The sequence below is a fragment of the Orycteropus afer genome, unplaced genomic scaffold (assembly GCF_000298275.1).
Source record: "Orycteropus afer afer isolate SDZICR_OR568_19922 unplaced genomic scaffold, OryAfe1.0 scaffold00024, whole genome shotgun sequence".
In the NCBI taxonomy this organism is placed as follows: domain Eukaryota; kingdom Metazoa; phylum Chordata; class Mammalia; order Tubulidentata; family Orycteropodidae; genus Orycteropus; species Orycteropus afer.
Genome location: NW_006921611.1, coordinates 7,285,942 through 7,304,425, shown reverse-complemented (window position 1 = coordinate 7,304,425; position 18,484 = coordinate 7,285,942). Strand labels below are relative to the sequence as shown.

General features: G+C 37.3%; 2 protein-coding genes across 2 annotated transcripts in view; both read right to left on the bottom strand.

Annotated features, from left to right (window-relative positions):
* ADAM32 (ADAM metallopeptidase domain 32) overlaps positions 1-4,981 on the bottom strand; it is a 448,014-nt gene extending 443,033 nt beyond the window's left edge. The window contains exon 1 of the mRNA XM_007935060.1: positions 4,924-4,981. Coding sequence (XP_007933251.1) covers positions 4,924-4,981 — 58 coding nt within the window. The remainder of the gene's footprint in view (positions 1-4,923) is intronic.
* A 3,973-nt stretch (positions 4,982-8,954) lies between these two features.
* ADAM9 (ADAM metallopeptidase domain 9) overlaps positions 8,955-18,484 on the bottom strand; it is a 233,057-nt gene continuing 223,527 nt past the window's right edge. The window contains exons 21-22 of the mRNA XM_007935059.2: positions 11,363-11,430; positions 8,955-9,048 (exon numbers count right to left, since the gene is read on the bottom strand). Of these exons, the coding sequence (XP_007933250.1) occupies positions 8,955-9,048; positions 11,363-11,430 (162 nt within the window). The remainder of the gene's footprint in view (positions 9,049-11,362; positions 11,431-18,484) is intronic.

Genomic DNA, 18,484 nt, shown 5'->3' with positions numbered 1-18,484 from the left:
TACATGTCATTGGAATTCCAGAACAGGAAGAGAAAAATGAAACCACTGAGAAAATTGTCCAAGAATTTGTTGGAAGAGAACTTCCCTGATAGGATGAAAGATGAGAATATATCCATTCAGGAAGTCCAACAAACCCCAAACAGGATAGACCCCAAAAGAAAATCATCAAGACATAGCATCATCAAACTCACTGAAACCAAAGACAAAGAAAGAATCATGAGAGCAGCACAGGAAAAACAAAAAGTTACCTACAAGGGTCAACCAATAAGAGTAAGTTCAGATTTCTCAACAGAAACTATGCAGGCAAGAAGACAGTGGGATGGTATATATAAAACATTGAAAGAGAAAAATTTCCAGCCAAGAATTATGTACCCAGCAAAACTGTCCCTCAAATAGGATGGTGAAATTAGGACACTTCCAGATAAGCAGAAATTAAGGGAATTTGTTAAAACCAGACCAACCTTACAAGAGATGCAAAGGGAGCCCTTTGGACAGAGAAGCAACAACAGCCAACAACAACTCACCAGTAACATACATGATGACATAACCCAGAAACCAACCCAGCTATGGAAGTATCCAAAGTAAATAAGCCTATAAGATTGTCAACAGGGAACCAAAGATACCAACCAACAAATGAGGACAACTACAAACTAAAAAGAGGGAAAAAATCTGTGTCATTATAGAACCTCTAGATGGTAGGGAAGTCAAGAAAACTACAAGATAGAATGGACTGTTCTACACTTGGGAAGAAAACTATAAATCACAAAGAAAAATTATAAATCTTCACATCAAAATAAAAAAGAAGACCAGCATAAATATTCAGCAAATACTAAAGCAGTAATAATGAAGGAAGTGATAACATGATTCATAAACAAAATGAGCTCAGCATAGACAATTACATGGAACAAAGAAATTGACACAATAAAAAAGCACATGACAAAAATGACAGCAACAAAATCATATTTGCTGATAATTACATATCCGGCAAGGGACTTATCTCTAAGACTGATGGAAAACTCCAATGTCTCAACGCCAAAGGAATTAACAATCCAATTGAAAAATGGGCAGAAAACATGAATAGACACTTCACCAAGGAGGATATTCAGGTGGTAAGCTAATACATGAAAAGATGTTCATAATTATTGGGCATCAGAGAGATGTAAATCAAAACAACAGTGAGATATACTGTCTCACCCCAGCACTGATAGCAAGGTTCAATGAGACAGAAAATAACAAATGCTGGTAGGGATGTGGAGATTGGGACTCTCATACACTGCTTGTGTGACTGTGAAGTGACACAACCACTGTGGAAAGCAATATGGCGATTCCTTAGAAAGTTGGAATTGGAGATACCATTTGACCCAGCAACCCCATTACTAGCTAGGTATATATCCTAGAGGGGTGAGAGCCAGGATAGGAACAGATACATGCATGCTCATGTTCATCACAGCACTACTTACAATAGCAAAAAGATGGAAACAACCTACGTGCCCATCATGTAATGAATGACCAAACTATGGTACATACACATACTGGAATGCTATGCAGCATTAAATGGTAATGTACAGTCCACAAAACACCTCATTATATGGATTAACTTGGAGGACATTATACTGAGTAAAATAAGTCAATCACAGAAGGACAAATACAGTATTAGTTCGTTGTTGTGGAGGGTCAAGGAAAAGTTTATATATGGAGAGAAACTTTCTTTGTTGGTTGCCAGGGTAGGAGGGAAAGGGAGAGAACATTGCCCAAAAAAAAAAAAAAAAAAAATGCATTGATCCATGTCACTTTAGTTTTGTGTATTTCAGTACATAAATTATATTTCAATAAAATGCATTTAAAAAAAGAAAAGCCCATTACTGTAAAAAGTCAAGGAAGGGTTTGCTTAGGGAAAGGAACTCACTTTGTAGGTTACCAGGGATGGGAGAGAAGGGGAGGGGATAATTTCAGACTAGTTGGAGGCTACACGCTGAGTTGGGTAAGGGGAGGGATACTACGCAAAGAGTGTGTGACCAGCATGATAACATTGGGGAAAGGGAAGACACCGAGTTCTACACATAAGATATAGACTACAGAGGATATACCAGTATATCCACAATACTGCATTACCATTAACACCAAACACCACACTACAGATAAACACAGACAACTGAGAAGATCAGAAGGGGGTCACTGAACAGGATTATACTCCAGACCAATGACAGATTCAGCGGAGGCTAATCTTGCACAGATACTGGTGATACAAAATACCCGCAGTCATTATAGAAGCAACAGAAGACAGACATAGAGCAATCCCTCATAAACAGCCAGACACTGTGGGAGAAAGACTCACCGGATCTGCCCTCTCAGGACCATAGTCTGGAAACACCAGACTCAACTGGCACAACAAAATACATAATAAATTTTGTTCCACAACCTACTTTGGTGAGTAGCGACTGCGGTCTTAAAAGCTTTCGAGCAGCTATCTAAGATGCTGCTGATGGTGTCGTCTCATCGGAAGTGAAGAAGAGTGAAGAAAACCAAGGGCATTTGGAAACAATCAGCCCTAGGACATAACGGACCCCGGACTAGATGGTACCTGGCTACCAATGCCAACCACTAGAGAAGGGATCAAAACTGGAGATCTTGGATAAAGTGGGAGGAAAAGCGTGGAACAAAATTCAAAAACCCAATAATGACCAGAATGGCTGGTCAGATGGAGTCTGGTGGGACCCCCAAGACTATGGCCCTGGGATATACTTCGGGACTAGGGTAAAACTTACTCCCAAGAGCTGGCTCTCAGCCCAACAGTAAACAAGACTGACATGCAGAACACTCAACCCAGGGCAATGCACCCACCTCCTCTATGGAGATACACCCCTTAGAGCAATCGGCCACGGGGCACCAGAGGTACAACACCGGGGAAAAATTGGACAGGAGTACATAACTAAGAAGGGCATTGGGTGGGGGATGGGGTCACTGGGAAGGGAAACAAGGAGAGCAGGTTAGGGTTAGGGATGGTAACCAAGTGTACACAAAATGTTGAATGTGAAACAAATTCTGCTCTGTAAATTTGCCCCTAAAGCACAATTTAAAAAAAGAAGAAGAAAAGAATTTAGAATTTTTCTTTCATTTGAGATGGTCTGACACACATTTTACAGTCTCACTCTGGCTGCTGGGTTGAATAAGAAGAGCTAGGACAAAAGCAACACTACCAATTAATAATCCAGGAGAGAAGTGGTGGTGGCTTGGATCAGAGAGGTAGGAATGGCTGTGGAAGTGGCCTAATGTGATCAGATTCTGGATATATGTTGAAGGTAGAGCTGAACTTGGATTTTCTAATGGATTTGACGGTGGGTATTGGAGCTCTGGTAGCATAGTGCCTAAGGCATTTGTTAACCAGAAGGCTGGCATTCAAACCCACCATCCACTCCTCGGAAGAAAGGTTGGGCAATCTACTTCATTAGTGATACTGCCTCAGAAACCCAAGGAGGGGTTGCTATGAGTTGGATTCGACTTGACGGCAGTGTGTTTGGTTTTTTTTTTTGTTTATGAGAGGAAGGAGGCAGTCTGGTGGCATAGTGCTTAAGACATTTCACTGCTAATCAGAAGGCTGGTGGGTTTGAACCCACCACTCCTCGGAAGGAAGGTTGGGCAATCTACTTTGATAGTGATACCGCCTTGGAAACCCAAAGAGAGGTTGCTATGAGTCAGATCTGACTCGAAAGCAGTGGTGCTTTTTTTTTTTTTTTTTCCCATAAGTGGAAGGGAGGAGTCAAGGATTGTGTCAAAAGTGGTAGGGAGGAGTCAAGGATTGTGTCAAAAGTGGTAAATATCTACTAAAATTACAAATGCATACCTTTTTCCAGCTATTTTATTTCTGGGAATTTATTCTCCCATATATATGCACACATGAAAAATGATAGGTGTACAAGGTCATTCATAAAAGCAGTGATTCTCCAAGTATGATCCACAGATCCCTGGAGGCAAAAATGTAAACAATGCCACTCTTTTCATTTTGTTTTATTTTGCACAATAGTTATTTTGTTTTTAAAATGTGTTATTTCTCAACAAAATATGTCTATTTGTGTATTAATGAAAAGGCTTAAATTTCTCAATTTTAATTTCTAGTACGATATAAATCCATATAAACAAAAGCTCTTTGAGAATCTAATTAACTGTAAATGTTTAAAGGAGTCCTGAATTCAAAGTTTGAGAATGACTGCATTAAAAACTACTGAATGTTACTAGCAAAAAGATTAAAAATAATCTAAAAGTCCATCAATATGAGAAATAGCTAAATAAACTGTGGTTACCTCCCAACAATGAAAAAACTCAAGAGGATGCCAGGGAGAGGGAAGACACTCAAGGTACTGACAGGGGATGACAAGATGCAGAAAACTGTGGAAAAGGAAGGAAAATAAGAAGATACATTAAAAAAAATTATTTGCATCTAAATCTCCCCTTCTACATGGAACTTTTTAAGACTCAATCTACTGTTCTTCGTATCCTCCTTTGAAGAACAGCAGTAACAACAGAGAGATAGGGAGAGAGATTGTAATGCAAGAAGTTATATTTTAACAATTAATAACTGAGGAAAGTCCGTTTTCTGGAGTTTGAGCAGAGTTCAAGATTTTGAGAGTTCTGAGATGTGACAGCCTACCGGAAACGCTGCCCAAAATTCAGACTCAGAGGGAGAAGTTTGTCCTTGGGCTTATTAACACAATTAACTTTTGTTGTTATTATCTCGTCTCCATCCCGACTGAGCACTCAAAAGAGGCTTCGTTTCCAGCGTGACAGAGCAAGAGGGACCAAAGTAGGGCCTGACGTTGGGCTCTGGATAGATTTGGGCAGTTTGACGAAGGCAGGTACGGGTTGAAAGAATGAACAGTAAAACATTCCTCTGCCCTGACTAGAATAACAACGTCTCCACTGGCTTACCGGTTCTTGCCGCCAGCAAGCCACCAGGCCCCGCAAGGAGCATCATTAAGCGGAACATGGCGTAGCTTCTCGGCTCCGAATGCTGACTGAGGAAGCAGCAGTTGGGCGGCTCGAGTCGGGCGCCCCCGCCCGCCAGCCCCCCAGACGCGCAGCCGCCACTCTATCGCCCGGTAGCGTCCTAGCACGTAGGTGCGGTGCTCTTCAGCCGCCACGGGTATTTAGGCGCCGGGACGCAGCTAGCCCCGCGACGCACGCCCGTCTTAAAATCGGGACGCCTCTCTGCTAAATCCGGCTTGCGTCCATATGACCCACCCTAGTCAGATGGCTCGCTGCTCTGCTGGAGTTATCCAACCGCCCTGATCCGTCTTCCCACAAACCTTTCGCTTTTTGCTGGTAATGGATTTAAAAGGACACATTTATTGTGATTGCTTTATATCAGATACTTGCTATTGTTGTCATGAGAGGTGGAGTTGATTCTTACTCATTGAGACCTCATGTATTACCCAGAACCGCTCCATTGGGTTCTTGGTTATAATCTTTAAGGAAGCGAGTCACCAGGCCTTTTCTTCCGCAGAAGATTTTAACCTACACATTTTTAGTTACTAGCCAAGTACAAACCATTTGCTCCATCCAGGGACCTTCAGTCACTTCAAAAAGCAAATGGGTAATACTTTCTGAATTAAAAAACTATATGCATACAGACATGGACACACACAAAATATACATATGTATTTATATTTACTAAAGCTGGGTTTCTAAAACAGCAATAAACTACTGTCAGTTTTGTGAAAAGATTTCAAGGGAAGATAGAGTAAATTTTGATTACTTTTTGGAGAAGGCCTGCTATTAACTATTTCCACACCCACTGCCCAAATGCACTTTTTAACCAAGCTGTGTCTACTTTTTCCTCCAATTCTTCTGGTTCACTGAAAGCCCTTGGTTAAACTTTGTGATGTCATTCTCTCGTTCAATAAATTTATATAATTGAATATGCATTTATTCATGGTGTAGTGAATGACATGGACAAGATTCTTGCCCATAATTACAGAAGATAATTTGCAGGGGGGGAAAAAAGTAGCCAAATTTCTCAGCAGTTAAAACCTTCTAAATTTGGACCCCAGGCAATTTTCTCCTCTTTCCCCAATGTTTTGACCACCCTGACTTCTGGTTCTTCCTGAACATTGTTGCCTTATCCCTTTGGATTGCAAGGCCCCCCTCCCTCACTCCCAGTTCCCATCTATCTATATGCACTATAAATGTTTTGATTCTTCTTAGAAACTAAAAATGAATTAATTTCTCACAGTAATTAATTAGAGGCAGACACACAAACTAAAAGTCATTGTGGGAATACAGGAAAGCTAAGTTGGGGAAGTGCCACATCTAAAGTGAGAATAAATATTATAAATGCAATGCATTAAGATTTCAACAGGGCAGCGTAAACCTGGGGGTAGGGGGAGAATAGCATGAGCAAAGACACAGCAACCAAAAAAATATACTTACCTTGTATTTCAATAGAAATGACCAATGCTAGACTTAACATTGCTTTTAGGCAGTAGAGTCAAAATCTGGTTTCACCTAGCTTAACAGCAATTAGAAGAATATTTAAGCACATGCTTGTTAGATACTGTTGAATTGGTCCCAACTCAGTAACCCCATGTGACAAAGTAGAACTTCCCCATTAGGATTTCCTTGGCTGTAATCTTTTTGGAAGCAGATCAACAGGTCTTTGTTTTTGGAAACAGATCCCATGAAGTAGCTTGATGGATTCTAATCACCAACGTCTTGGATGGCTGCCAAGCCCGTAAATGTTTGTGTCATCAGAGATCCTTCAGAGCACACGCTTGCTTAGACTCATCAATTAATGGTAAGTGGTTAGAGGTTATTTTGAATGACAGCCTTCTGTTTCTCTCCTTTCTTTGCTCTTTCCCTCTCCTAAACCTCGTTTAAATCTTTACAACAAACGTTACATTATACTTGTGTATATGGCTCTCTCCATAGCTAGATATTATAAATCTAAAGGGCAGGATGCATGCCCTAGCCATCACTTATATATCACAGTACCTAATGAAGCACTTGTAGTTTCAATAAACATTTATGGAATTTAATAAAATCTGATTTGTACTTAGACAACCTGGACTGTGGTTAAAACTATATGGTTAGCAACCCAGGCATTTCCTTGATAGAAAAGGAAAATGTAACGCTCTGAACAAGGTAAATCTATGGGCATATAGTCAGTGATATCAAACTTACATAAAGTTTATTCTTGATTATTAAAACATCTTCAGCAGATGGCAAGGAAGCTCTTTATCATTTTCAGATTTTGAAGAGGCATTCATAACTAAGAAATTTCATAATTTTTAATGTTGTTGTTGTTGTTATTTGCCGTCGAGTCGGCCCCGACTCATAGCGACCCCTCCTTGGGTTTCCGAGGCAGTATCACTACGGAAGTAGGATTGCCCAACCTTCCTTCCAAGGAGTGGCTGGTGGGTTTGAACCGCCAGCCTTCTGGTTAGCAGTCAAGTGCCTTAGGCACTACAATCAAAAATAAATCAATGACAAATCTAAGTCAAAACTATGTAAAATACATATAAATATAATAAATATTCTGCCTTCTTCAAAAATAACCTGTTTTCCTTTAAAAACAAAAAGCTACTGTGCAATATTTGGGTAAGTCTCAAAAATTAGTGAGCTAATATCTTTAAAAGCATAACTAGTTTATCTAAAAGAATGTTTTAATGAATAAATACTTGAGTCTTTAGGAAGTTATTGAGAAACACAAAACAGAATTTCAAGTACTTTATTGTAAATGTCATATTTGCATATGTATATATACACAAATTAAAAAAAACTAATGAAATTCATTAATAAACCTATTATTAAACTTTATTATGAAAGGTTATGAAAAATTTTAGTGTTTAAAATTTTACTGTCTATATAATTTCTTCCATAGTAACAATTTCTTTTTTTTAACACAGCTGGGAAGATAACTCACAGATACCATACTAACTTTTTAGTATTAATCTAAGAAAATCTTTTCTTCTTTTCTCCAGCCTAGTTCCTTTGAAAATACTAGTGACAACAGAGACATGATCCAGCACAACTTAGTAAATGTAAACATTCTAAATGATATTAATAGTAAACTTTGAAAATTCAGATTTTAGACTTAAAGTGCTCATGAAATTCTTAAGTGGTTTTATTAACAGCTCAATTGATTAAAGTAGTATAATTTTTCCTGCTTTATTAAAGCCATGAATCAACAGTATCAGATTAGATCTATTAAATACTTCGTACCTTAAATCTTATAATTTATTCAAAATAATTATGCTATTGTAAAAGGATGCCATGCTTTAACATGATTCATAATAGAAATTCTAGTATTAAATTAATTTTTCTAATATTCATTGTCTATAGCTGAAGATCATAAAAATGTATGTGTGAACACACACACACATGCTTTTAGAGTATTTTATTCTTTTAAAATAATATTATGACATCGTAATTGTGGTTCTTCTATAATCTTCTAAAGACAACAGTGATGAATGTTAGTCCACGCAAGATGAAAAATATTAATTATTGGCAGCTAATGAGTCCATTTTCACAGGTTTTAGACTATCACCTGTTCAAGCACAATCTACACTAATAATAACGAAAGTCAAAAATTCAGAATAACATTTAAGCACATAATGACAAAACTTAATCCAACGCAGGTAATTTGAGAATCATTACAATCTCATATTCAAAATAACATAATCCATGTTAAGTGCACTGACCTCATAGATGACCTAATAATGATTATTCAGTGATAGAAATGGAAACTTTATTCCAAATTCCCTGGCTTTAATGCATTTCTTTATATTTCTCAATTCCCAGTACATGGTTCCTATTTTTCTGTTAGTAAAGTTTATTTCACGGTATTTTGTTTTCACTCACAGTTGCAGCAGGAAGAAAAGTTTATTATGAAAACATCAGGAAAAAAATATATATTATTAGCTCAGTTCCCTGAAGACATCAGCAAAAAGAAGGTGAAAATATCAAGTAAGTGAACTATATAAAGGAGGTGCAGGAGCACGTCGAGCAGGAATTAAATTTCCCTGAGATGATACTTTCGGTTGTGGTGGAGGTGGCCTGTTGGGGAGAGGGGAAAAGACAGTTAATCGTCTGTTCATACTGAATGCAATAATGTGATACTGGATACAAGTTCAACATAAAACTATCCATAGCATCTCTGACAACAGTTGAAGCTACTTCATATTCTGAGATTACTATTTGTTACAGATTAAATTGTGCCCCCAAAAAATGTATGTTGTAAATTCTAACTTCTATGGCTGTGGTTATAATCCCATTTGGGAATGGGCTGTCTTTGTTATGTTAATGATGCAGGATTAGTGTAGGGTGTGCCTTGAGTGAATCTCCTTTGAGATATAAACAAGCTGGTGGAAAGAAAAGCTAGCAAAGGTTGAGAAAGACTGATGCCAAGCAACAAGGAGATCTCCAAGGACCAGGAAACAAGCTAAAGAGCCAAAGATCTTCCCCCAGAGCTAAAACAAACAGAAAGCCTATCCGTAAAGCTAGAGTCCTGAATTTGGACTCCTAAATTGTGAGAAAATAAATTTCTGTTTATTAAAGTCACCAACTTGTGATACTTCTGTTAACAGCAGCACCAGATAACTAAGATACAATTAATATATTATTCATATTAATATTCATTAATTCATAATTTGTTATCAGACATAGATGGCTCCTGTTTTGTATCTAGCTGGTACTATAAATACCACTAATCTACAATCCTTGATTTTGGAATTCATGATATTCTTCCCTAACAAGGTAGTTGAACTAGTTTAACAACAATGATATTCAAAAGGGTGCCAATCTGAGTCTAAAATGGAATCATTACCTCCTGCTTTAAATCAATGTTATTCTGTACGAACAACGTTGCATGAAGGTTCTACATTACATGTTTTAAAAAAGAATAGCACAGGATATTGTAAAGTCAAATTATAAGAGACAAATGCAGAACATTAAGAATATAAGGACAGCAAATTACGAAGTATAAAACTAGCTCTATGTTTGCAGACACAGAGCTGAACTTCCACTAACTTCAAACATAATATACAGTCTGAAAATCAAATTTGCTATTCTTTCTACACCTGTCCATTTTAATCCTCACATTTTCACCTATGGACACCTTCATTAACTTTTCCTCCCTTTTTGTTGTTATGTGCCGTCAAGTCAGACCTGACTCATAGCAACCCCTCCTTGGGTTTCCGAGGCAGTATCACTACGGAAGTAAATTGCCCAACCTAAGTATACTTCTATTCCAATAACACACTAGTGAGTATCTATCTCATAATTTCTTCTCTTGACCCTAATGTACTGTTGTTGCATAATAAAGACTATATATGAATACACTCTTCAGTGTTACAATCCAATTGTAATTAGAGGGACTTGTTTGTTTTTTAGTGAAGGTGGTGGTGGTAGTGCATTTTATGTGATGCAAAATGTAGTAAGAAATTTTCTCCTTCCCTACTAATTTTAAACCCATCCATTGAGTCATTAAATTTCTGTTCTTGTGTTTTTCAGTTTTGGAATTTTCATTTAATCTTTTTATAGTTTCTAGTCCTCTGCTGAAATTCTCAATCTTGACTTTTAATTCCATAGACATATTTATCATAGCTGTTTTAAGGTCTATGTCTGATAACTCTATTAACTATATACCCTCTGAGTCTATTTCTATGATTTGTTTTTCTTGGTTTTAATCCCATTTTCTTTTCTTATATGACTGGCTTTTTTAATTAAGAATCAATGAAAAAGTGTAGAAAAAAGTTGAGGCTCTAGTTTATATATTTACCCCTGGGTCCCAACAAAAATTCTGAGATGTTTGCCAGGCTTCCTTCTCCTTTGCAAGAGTCTACATTTCCCTTCTCTCCCTTGTGAGTTTATTGAAATCTGTCACTTTCAGAATAGGAAGAGGCACTAAGAACAGAAAAGTAGCCCCAAAAGCTAAGCTTATCTCTAGGTTTCCTTCCTGTCTGCCCAATAATTCCTCATTTTGTTGGTAGCTTGCCAATGCCTTCAAACACATATTCTCTTATATTGCTAGCATTACTAGTTGTCCTCAATGGGATGTCTAATTCAAACCATCTAGTCTCCTATTGCTGATTATTTTAAAACTTTTCACTTCTGAATTTTATCTATAACAAAGGCTGCAAGCAACAGTTGATTTTTGTCTTGCTCAAGTTCTGTTATTTCATATTGACACTGTACTAATAAGACTAAACTTACGTAAAAGTTCCTCAAAAGCCTTTCTGTAAATAGTATTCTCAAAATTGCTGGCAATAAACATCTTCCCCTAAATTCAATAGAAATACAAAGGAAATTCTTAGATATTAACTCATGTTTTTTACGTAGAACAAGTACTCTAAACAAATTCACTTCAGACCTTGATGGGAACTGCTGAGGTTGCTTGACTGCATAGGTTGGTACTGGAAATCTATTTGCATACACAGGCTAAAAAGGAAAAAAAAAAAAAAAAAGTTATTACCATAATGTTCTCATAAATGATCTCCATATAATGTGTTATTTTCTAATAAAGTAATGAATAAACTTAAAATCACTGAATGAACTCCTTTCTTATAATGCTGACATTTAAAAATATTTTGCTTATTCAGCATATCTTTAACAGTGAAACTGAATACTTAATTCTTTGAAGGCTGGATTTTTTAAATTAAATAATATTAAAGTATTATAACCTTGGTTCAAATCAATTCATTAGTTAAAAGGTAACATATTTCTTAAGTCAATATATTTTAAATAAAGTCTTCCAAAAATTTGTTGTCAAACCTAGATAGCTTCCATTTTGTATCTAACTGTACTGGAAATACCATTAATTTATAATCCTTGATTTTGTAATTCATAGTATTCTTCCTTGACAAAGTAGATGAAATAAAGTTTTACAACAAAGTAAGATTGTATAACATACCACCAGGTAAGAAAGAAAAAATACAAAATATTTCCCATACTATGTTACATTAGGAAAACTTACAAAAGATCAGATGAAATTTCTAAAACATTAATGAAATGACTGTAAGCAAGATGTTCTCTACTATCTTGTTAATACCTAAAGTTCTGTGAAAGGCTGAATATGCAGACTGCTGAGGAAAGGCTTAAGCACTCTCTGAGTCCTGGCATGGAACAGTAATCTATCATCTACTATTTTTTGCCCCACAGAATGATATGCATGTACTGTAAAAATAGAGAAGATATCCAAGAAAATGTCTGTATCCCTTCCAGAAAGCCATAGGAGAAGCACTTTAATAAAAAGACAGTTAAAAAGAAGAGTCTATTCAATAAATGAGAAAATTGGATTTCCACATGTAAAAAAAATGAAAACAAAATCCATGCCTTACACCATACACAAAAATAACTTCAGATGGATTAACATATGTAAACTAAAACCATAAAATTCTTAGATGAATGAGCAGGGACAACACTGTTAGGCCTAGTTTTCAACATGGATTATCCAATAAAATAAGCAAAAGCCCAAACAGTAAAAGACAAAATAAACCAACGAGACCTAATAAAAATTAAAACTTGCTCAAAAAAAGATTTCACCAAGAGAAGTGGTCCAAGATGGCAGCTTAGACACTTCATGATGTCCCTCTTACAACAAAGACCCCAAAACACAAGTGAATCACACAGAAAATACAACTTTGGAACCGTGAGCATCAAAAGCAAGGCTGATGAATCAGACTGAGATATGGTCCCTGGTCATTTGGGTGGGGTACCCACATGGTAGGGAAGGTCGATAGAGTGGCAGCTGGAGACACTGGATTCCAGGCGCCACCCCCTTCACTGAGTTGGGACAGGAGCCAGATGACCAGCTATACTTACATAGGAATATACCAGTGACAATGCTGGTGACCTACAACTGGAAAAGTGCACTCTCCTCTCTTAATCCCACACAACCTCCCAATAAATAAAGGCACGGTCCCCCCAGCACCTCTCCCTGCAGTTGGTGAAGTCTTCCTAATGCACATCCCCTATCTGATGTTCTGCATTGTCCACCCCCCTACACACAGCTCCCACACTCGTTGCTCCATAGCTTCAACAGCCTGAGAAGCCCTCCCATGAATTGGGGACTATACTCTCACTGCCATCTCTACTATTAGCAGTGTGGATCAGGTGCTGCACCCCTGCCACCACCACGTTTGATGGCTAATGCTTACACTGACACAGCAACACTTTTTTTTTCTTCCCTCTTCCTCCTTTTTTCTTCCTTTCCTCTTATTTCTTCCTTCTTGCCCCTTCATTTTTCTTCCTTCTCCCTCCCTTTTTCCCCCCTGTTAACTGGGAGACAGTAACTCCACCCAGCCATACCCACCACATCTGCCATACTGAGTGAGTATCAACACCTATTACAGCACTACTGGATTGACAACAGATGGCAGTGGACACCTGCCCAGCCTTTCCTCAGCTGCTCTACCAAACAACGATCAGAGACTCGTACCCACACTCCCCCCTCACTGACAAATCCACTCAGACACAGATGGTGAGCACCCCAGTGATCCAAATGAGCAACCAGAGTAGCATCCCCACCCTGTTGCCTAGATATATTTTTTAAAAAGCAACCTAAAAAATCAGGTGAATCAAACCAACATACAAGCAACAAATTAATACAATAATACCACAATGTCTCAGAGACAATAGATAACTTCAAATCACACACACACACACACACACACACACAAATAATGGGACTAAATGGCTCAAGCAATTGACCAACAATACAGGGCCAGAAAATCTTCCAGAAAAAGAACGGGTATTGGATCTATCTGATAAGGAATTCAGAAGAATTATATTTAGGACCCTTCAGCAGATTGAGAAAGCAATAAAGGAAAGAAAAGACAACACCAAGGAAATCACAGATAAAATCAAGGGAAATAGATAAACAAAATAATACAAGAACAAATTGACAAAATAAGTAAGACAATCTGAAACCATACAAACACAGCAAATAAAAATCCAGAACAAAAATTCATTGGAAGAGCAAAGATGTATAATTGAATCAATGGAAGACAGAATCAGTGAAACTGAAGACAAATCCCTTAATTCTAATGTATTAGAGGAACAATTTTTTTAAAAAAAGTGAATAAAAATGAAGAAATTCTAAGAATTAAGTGAAACACCATCAAGAGGAGTAACACATGTAATCAGCACTCTAGAACAAAAAGAGACCAAAAAAAAAAAAAGCACAGAGAAAATTGTCAAAGATTCACTAGCAGAAAACTTGCCTAATATCATGAAAAATAAGAAGATACCCATTTAAGAATCTTAACAAATTCCAAATAGGACAGACCTCAAAAGAAAATCACCGAGACATATCGTAATTAAACTTTCCAAAACTGAAGACAAAAAGACTTTACCAATAAAGTGAAAAAGCAAGCTACCAACTAGGAAAGTATCTTTAAAAAAACCATATATCCCAATGTGAATCTAATAATCAAAATACATATAACACTTTAACAACATAACAACAAAAAAGGCAACTAACCCAATCATAAAATGAGCAAATGACTTATATAGATACCTCACTAATGAGGATACTCAAATTGCCACCAAACACGAGAGAAGATGCTCAATGTCATTAGCTATCAAAGAGATATAAGTAAAAACAATAATGATATACCATTTTACTCCCACTAGGATGACTAAGATTAAAAAGAAAAAAACAGAAAATAAAAAATTTTGGACAGGATATGGAAAAATTAGAACACTTCTCCATTGCTGGTGAGATTGCAAAATGGTACAGGCATTGTGGAAAACAGTGGTAGTGCCTCAAAAAACTAAAACTAGAACTACCATGTGATTCAGCAATTCCATTGCTAGGTATATACACAAAAGACGTGAAAGCAGAGACTCAGAAGGATACTTATACAACAATGTTTATTGCAGCACTATTCACAGTAATTGAAAGTTGGAACAACCTAAATGCCCATGAACAGATGAATGGATAAACAAAATGTGGTATATACACAGCATGGACTACTACTCAGCCACTAGAAGAAATGAAGTCTTGATATATGGTACAGTATGGATGCAACATGAAGATACTATGCTGAGCAAAATAAGCCAATTGCAAACTGGTAAATATTGTATGACCTCACTTACAGAAAAAGAAAAGAAAAGGCAAATGTGTAGAGACAAAAGTTTATTAGTGGTTACCAGGGCTGAGAGGGAAGGGGAAAAGGAAAAGGGGTTTAAGAGTGATAGAAGAATCATACTGATTAAGGGTAGGGTTGCACAGCCAATTACTGTAATTGCTGTCAATAAGTAACACACTGGTAGAAAGGTGATTTGCCAAAACTTGTGTGTAAATTCTACTTTTTGGAATTTATCTGACAGATGTGTTTACATGTAAGCAAAGATATATATGTGCAAGGATGCTTGATGCAGCATTTTTGTGGTAACAAGACTAGAAATTAACTTTTTAAAATTAGGTAAAAGCCATAAAATGAGATGGCATGCAACTTATAAAAAATAATGGGGTACATGCTCATTACTGGCAAACTGTGGACCAAATGTCCTGAGAAAACTTTCCAATATGGGAGCTCTGGTGGTATAGTGCCTAAGGCATTTATTTGACTGCTAACCAGAAAGCTGGCCATTCAAACCTACTAGCTACTCCAATATAGAGCACCTAAAATGCTGGTTAAAATATTATAAAGGTATTCCTTTTAATATTTAGCTCAATTGTTGAAGAAATGAGAAAAATCTTAAAAGCCAAAAAACAACAAGAAATTATGAAAATGTACAGACTATGGGGCAGCATTTTCCCTGTGAACATAATCTCATCTTTGGTGGACTAAAGTATGTACTTTCAGGTACCACACAGAGAAAGCATATAAAACTCATGGTCTGAGTTAGATGAAAAGCTCAGTATAAGACCTTCTATAGAGCCCAGACTTCTGAAGAATAATATCCTGCACTGGGTTAGTTGCAAATATAAACACCTGTACACAGGAAGGACTCGGTCCTATAGCTGCCTAGATTTGCCTTGATACTGGTAAAAGAGGAATATATATTAAAAAAGAAAAAACCTTCCATAGAAAATTTCTAATCACACACCCACTGTCATGAAGGGCTTAGTGGACAAAGTTTATATAATACATGTGGCAAAAAAAAAAAAAAAACAACTAAACTTTAAAGACATCAAAAATTGTCTATGCCCCCAAGTATCTGGCCAAGAAAAATAAACACTTTCTGCAGGAAAGGACTATAATTCAGGACTCAAATAATTCCTGCATATTAACTTCTAAGAAATATGAATTCACAGTCAATATAAAAAACACAGAAAGAAACACCCCACTATGAAAGAGTCAACAGACAACAGACAACAAACCTCAGACATTAGAATTACCAGATAATGCATATAAAGTAGCGGTGTTTCATATGTTAAAAGAAATAAAAGCTTTAAAAATATAATGAAGCTCAGGAGTTCTGGTAAGATGGCGGACTAGGCAGAAAGACTACACAGACCCCCTTCAACAAAGAAAAGTGAAACCAATTAACACAGAAACAGAAGATAATCCTGGACCCCTGAGCCTTGAAGGGAAGGATACAGAAGTGGACTAAACCCCAACCAGCAGAAGAATTTGCATGAAAATACCAAAAAAGGAGACAGACGGAGCTGCGGTCTGCAGCGATCCTGAGTGATCCTGACGGCATGGCACAGACAGCTTTGAGAGTGCCGAGTGGCGGTAGGACCGAAGAATTAACCTAAACATCAGCCCTGCTAGCCAGGGACTGCACAGAGGACTGATCTGGTGGCTGGGGAATAAACAGAGAAAGTGAAGAGAAAGGCGGGCTGAGCTGTGCACTTTTGCCTGTCTGGAGGACACTGCCATTTTGAATGTTCACAAGCAGCTTGATCATTTTGGATATTTAAAGAGACAGCGCTCTTGACATTCCAGGGGTTTAAGAAAAGGTTCTGCTTGCCAATAACCCCAAGGACACTCCGGATCTGGACCCGCAAAACTGAAAAGGTGTGACATTCCTCTTCTTACTCTTATACCCCACACACGCTTGATGAACGTAGGTGAGGCCGTCCCCCACTCCCACCTACCTTCAGAGCCCACAGGAACTCCATCACAGTCTGTGTGCTCAGACAGAGCCTGGGTGCTCTGCCCTGTCCTTCACCGATTTTTTTTCTCTTTATTTTTATTCTTTTTTCTTTTTCGCAATCTTTATCTGGTGATTAGTTTGCTTGTATTTGTCTGTTTGAAAACAACTATTATTATTAATACTTTTGTCATTTTTACTATTATTCTTATTCTTCTCCTCCTAGATCCTAGTTTCCCCTTTTTTTCTTTTCCCTGTCCCTGGCTGAAAATTTTTTTAATTTTTTTCCCCCGTTTTTTCTCATGGTTAACGCCGTTCTTTCTTTTTCTTTTTGCATTTTTCCCATTTTATCATTATTCTCCTTCTCTACGTTTCTTCTCTCAGGGGTCTCTCCCCAAATATTTCAGGCTTTCTTGTTATTTTTTTCTTCTTGTTCCAGTTACTCTTCCTGTGTGATTCTACAGTGGGTTTTTTGTCCATGTGCTTTTAGTTTTTTGATCGTCATTCAATTATAAATTTTCTCTAACTCACTGGGAGACAGCAACAGTCCCCATAAGACACAACTACACCCACAATGCCTGCAATTTCACTTACTGAGTGAGAGCCACTACCTACTTCTCCACCAATGGGCCAACAATAACAAAACATCAAGAAGAGCCTGAATCACCCTTGGCTACTCTTCACAAACAGTTAACAGAGAGCTAAATACAACAACAACATGATGCCTCAGAGACAACAGACCATCACAGTCCACAAAAAGAAGCAGGATAAAGTGGTAGAAACAAGGGAGCAGGATACAGACTTAGAACACGTAACTGAAGAAGAAGCAGCATTGGAACTCTCTCATAAGGAATTCAAAAGAACTATATTTAGGTATCTCCAAAGGATTGAGAAACAAACCAAAGAAAACACAGAAAAAACCCTATAAGAATTTTGGAAGAAAATACAAGAACAAAATGACAAATTAAATGAAAAATTAGAAATGATTCTAAAACTGCAGCTAGAAATCCAGAAGATTAATACTAAATTGTCAGAAATAGATAACACATTGGAAGGGCAAAGGAGTAGAACTGATACAAGGGAAGACAAAATTAATGAGATCTAAGACAAATACCTGAATACTTCTTTGGAAAGGGATCAATCAGAAAAAAAAATCAAAATAAAATGAAGAAAGCCTATGGTTCATGTGGGATACCATCAAAAGAAATAGCATACATATCACTGGAAGTACAGAACGGGAAGAGAAAAATGAAACCACTGAGAAAACTGTCCAAGATTTGCTGGAGGAGAACTTCCCTGCTATGATGAAAGATGAGAATATATCCATTCAGGAAGTCCAACGAACCCAAAACAGGATAGACCCCAAAAGAAAATCACCAAGACACATCATCATCAAACTCATCAAAACCAAAGACAAAGACAGAATCCTGAAAGCAGCATGGGA